General features: G+C 41.2%; 1 protein-coding gene across 2 annotated transcripts; it reads left to right on the forward strand.

Moving 5' to 3' along the window:
* snx10b (sorting nexin 10b) lies at window positions 1-2,468 on the forward strand. 2 transcript variants are annotated; one of them, XM_049584211.1, is made up of 6 exons: window positions 1-236; window positions 538-624; window positions 717-817; window positions 931-1,032; window positions 1,702-1,911; window positions 2,116-2,468. In XM_049584211.1, the coding sequence occupies exons 1-6, from the start codon at window positions 204-206 to the stop codon at window positions 2,264-2,266; spliced, it is 684 nt and encodes a 227-aa protein (XP_049440168.1). In that variant the 5' UTR covers window positions 1-203; the 3' UTR covers window positions 2,267-2,468. The 2 variants fall into 2 exon arrangements, with proteins under 2 accessions (XP_049440168.1, XP_049440169.1); XM_049584212.1 differs by having other exon boundaries at window positions 48-236; window positions 2,137-2,468.
* The last annotated feature ends 780 nt before the right edge of the window (window positions 2,469-3,248 follow it).

Below are 3,248 nucleotides of genomic sequence, written 5' to 3' on the forward strand. Positions count from 1 at the left end.
TGTGGTCATGTTGGCACGGGGACTTCTGTTGATTTTAATGTGATAGTTACAAGGAGGAGCTTATCTCAGTCTTGTGACTTGATTTTGGAACCTTTGCTCCTGGACAGTAAAAGTTAGAAATAAAAGGCACTGGCACAATGCACTACACAGCATTATCTGGCTGACTTTAACGTTAATGAGAGTCAAACAAGATTATTGGAATTATGAGAGAAGAAACTGACAAGGCTGTGAACCAGGTAGGTCTGAAGTTATCCTGTTATTCTGATGAGATTTTTAAAAAGTTTTATTGTTATTAATATGAGTTAGTAAGTTATTGATATGTCACATGTTGAGCTCAAAAGCTCTAAAATCTGGTTCAGCCTTAAAGACAACTTGTTATTTTGTCTTAAGTAATACTGGATGTTTAATGGGATTTTCCAATCCTGATTCTAGCTCCATTAGTCATTGCACTTCCTCTATCTGCCAATAAAACACTTCCTCTTTTTCACAACACATTCAGTTCAGTGCTTCACAGTCTCTCCTGCCTTCTCCATGCAGCAGGTGATCAGTGTCTGGGTGCGGGACCCACGGATACAAAAGAATGACTTTTGGCATGCCTACATAGACTACGAAATTTGTTTGCATGTAAGTAGAATGACGAAAGGAAGCTGTTTTATTTTCCTTCAGTCAAATAGTGCTGTTAATGTAATGTGTATTGTGGTTGCATCTCGTTTTAGACCACCAGCGTGTGCTTCACCAAGAAGATCTCAAGTGTGAGAAGGAGGTACAGTGAGTTTGTATGGCTCAGACAGAAGCTACAAGCAAATTCACTGCTATTGTAAGTCAGTTTTATTGTATTTTGAAACGACATTTTGAGCAAAAACAGAACACATGCTTTTAGTTTTCATGTTAAAAAAAAAAATCTGCACTATGGTTCCTGTCATTTTGCAGGGTACAGCTGCCAGAGCTGCCCCCGAAGAACCCCTTCTTCAGCCTGAACAACGCCCAGCAGATCACTGAGCGGATGAAAGGGCTCCAGAAGTTTTTGGAACAGTAAGAATCATCTCACAGATCAATGAACGCATGAACTTTGACATACTGCAACACAAACATAACAATGCTGATGAATCAGAGTTCCCAGAAACAGCGACACGTGACTGCTTTTCTCACACAAACAGGTAATACAATATAGGCAATGGTGAAATCTACACTCAAGTAAAAGTACAAGAACTACCGTAGAAAATGACTCAAGGAAAAGGGAAAATTAGCTTTTAGGAACATGTTCTGTTTCAGTATATTTTTAAGATATTTGGGCAGAGTAAAATATGATGAAAAAACATTTTTTTATAAAGTTCTTTTAAACTAAAGCATACAGGCTTTGTCTTTTTTGGTATAAAAAGTGTGGCAAGATGTGACTGGTATTTTTGCCTCTTGTTCTGGGTTTTCATCATGTCATCGTGGTCAAAATACAGGATGTGATTCTTTTCCTTAGAAACAGCTGGCAGCTTTGCCTCTGCGCATTGAGAACAGGCTAGTTTAATAAAGGTATAAAAGACAGAGTAAAAAGAATTACTGGCTCAAAATATATATTCAAGAGAACAGTTTTTAAGAGAAACATGAAAAGTTCCTTTGAAAAAACAAACACTTTTGCACTATTATCCACCCCTGACTATAGGCTACTGTACACAGCAATGTGATTTTTTTATTGTCCTTATTCTCCAGGACCCTGCAGAGCCCTCTGCTGCTGTCCGACAGTTGCCTTCATCTTTTCTTGCAGTCACAGCTCAGCATATCCAAGATGGAGGCCTGTGCTACTGGGAGGACCCACTACTCTGTGGCCCAGGCGGTCCAGCGCTGTGGCCTTAGGCGATTCCACTCTGAGGAGGAACTGCAGAAGGACCTTAGCATGTCCTGTGACTCTGACTCAGACAGGTATTGTAATGTCAAACTTTTGGGAGTTTTTCCTCCCCTCAACAACTCAGCTTTTTCCCCCAAACCAATCACCAGAGTCATTTTTTGTATTCACTTTTTAAACACAAAGGCAAAATACACTCAGTGATTTATTCTCCAGGACATGAGAACCTCCTCTGCTTCATTCTACAAATATAAATTATAAAATTCACTTTCCATCCACAGTTCTTGTCTCTATCATTCCAGCTCAGAGTGTCGAGATCCAGAGCTTCGGATTAAAGATTTGGCTATAAACAAATCACAGAGTACGGCTTTACTTGATCTCATGGGAACCCAGCAGGAGGCAACCCTCAGCTCCTCATGTGGCTCTACATAAAAACATCATCATCATGATCATCGGCACAAATGTTTGGACCTGTGTGGAAGAAATTTGCCTGTTACCCTGTCATACTGCACTTTTGGCTGCGTGGTAGCTTATGATTATCTTACTTATAAAAAGTCATTGAGTTCTCATTAAGGCGTTTTAGTTTGAAACCTGTACAGTAAATAATAATAAAATGTACCTATTGTGTTGTTTACTACAATGTGTTCTGTCTGCTTAGCTTTAAAGTTGTAGTGACAATCTGCCTGAAGATGGCAGTGTTGTTACATCAATATATGTGATTATTCACTTATCCTATGAACATATGCTGTAACTGTCCATATTTACTCCATAAACAAGCCTAACAGAAGCATGACTAGTTATGGTCATTCACAGGGTGTATTTTTGCCAGATACGTGCAGATAACGATGCAATATCTTCAGCAGTGACAGCCTGATGTCTCTCTGTGGCTGAACTCCCCCTCCTAATAAAGTGTTAGGTGTGGGAAGCTTGTCATGTGGTGGCCACTGCAGTGCTTAGCAGTGTGACGTATAATAGGGTCTCTGCAGAGTTTTCAGACGGCCCCCCTGTCAGGTGTGTGGCTGGTAGGAGGTCCTGCAGGATCCCAATGGACTCGCTCCTGTCTGAGAGGGCCACCAGGTAGACAGGCTCCATCGGTCCCTGCTGAGCAAAATGCCAGCTGCACTGACAGGCCACCTTTTCTACCTGTCCTCCTCTCGCTTTGTATTTGTACGAGCCATTTGTATGACACATATTTCCGTGTGTCTGCGCATGTGTGTATGCGTGCTGAACACATATATGTGCTCCCACAGTGAGCAGCACCATGCTTATGCAGAGGTAATGACCACTAAACAGAGTGACGGCAGGCTGACATATCTGCACAGCTAATTAGATTAGCTTTGTCTCTCTGCAGCGGCTGTGATATTCATTATAGATTCAGAGCAGACAATAGGCTTGTGCTGCAGAGAACAGAGAG

This window comes from Epinephelus fuscoguttatus, linkage group LG8, assembly GCF_011397635.1.
Source record: "Epinephelus fuscoguttatus linkage group LG8, E.fuscoguttatus.final_Chr_v1".
Taxonomy (NCBI): Eukaryota; Metazoa; Chordata; class Actinopteri; order Perciformes; family Serranidae; genus Epinephelus; species Epinephelus fuscoguttatus.

Excerpts from the sequence above, each read along its gene's own strand:
- snx10b (XM_049584211.1), top strand. The coding sequence starts at position 204 with ATGAGAGAAGAAACTGACAAGGCTGTGAACCAG. Across the intron at positions 237-537 it reads CTGACAAGGCTGTGAACCAG|CAGGTGATCAGTGTCTGGGT; the intron begins GTAGGTCTGAAG and ends TTCTCCATGCAG. Across the intron at positions 1,033-1,701 it reads CTCCAGAAGTTTTTGGAACA|GACCCTGCAGAGCCCTCTGC; the intron begins GTAAGAATCATC and ends CTTATTCTCCAG.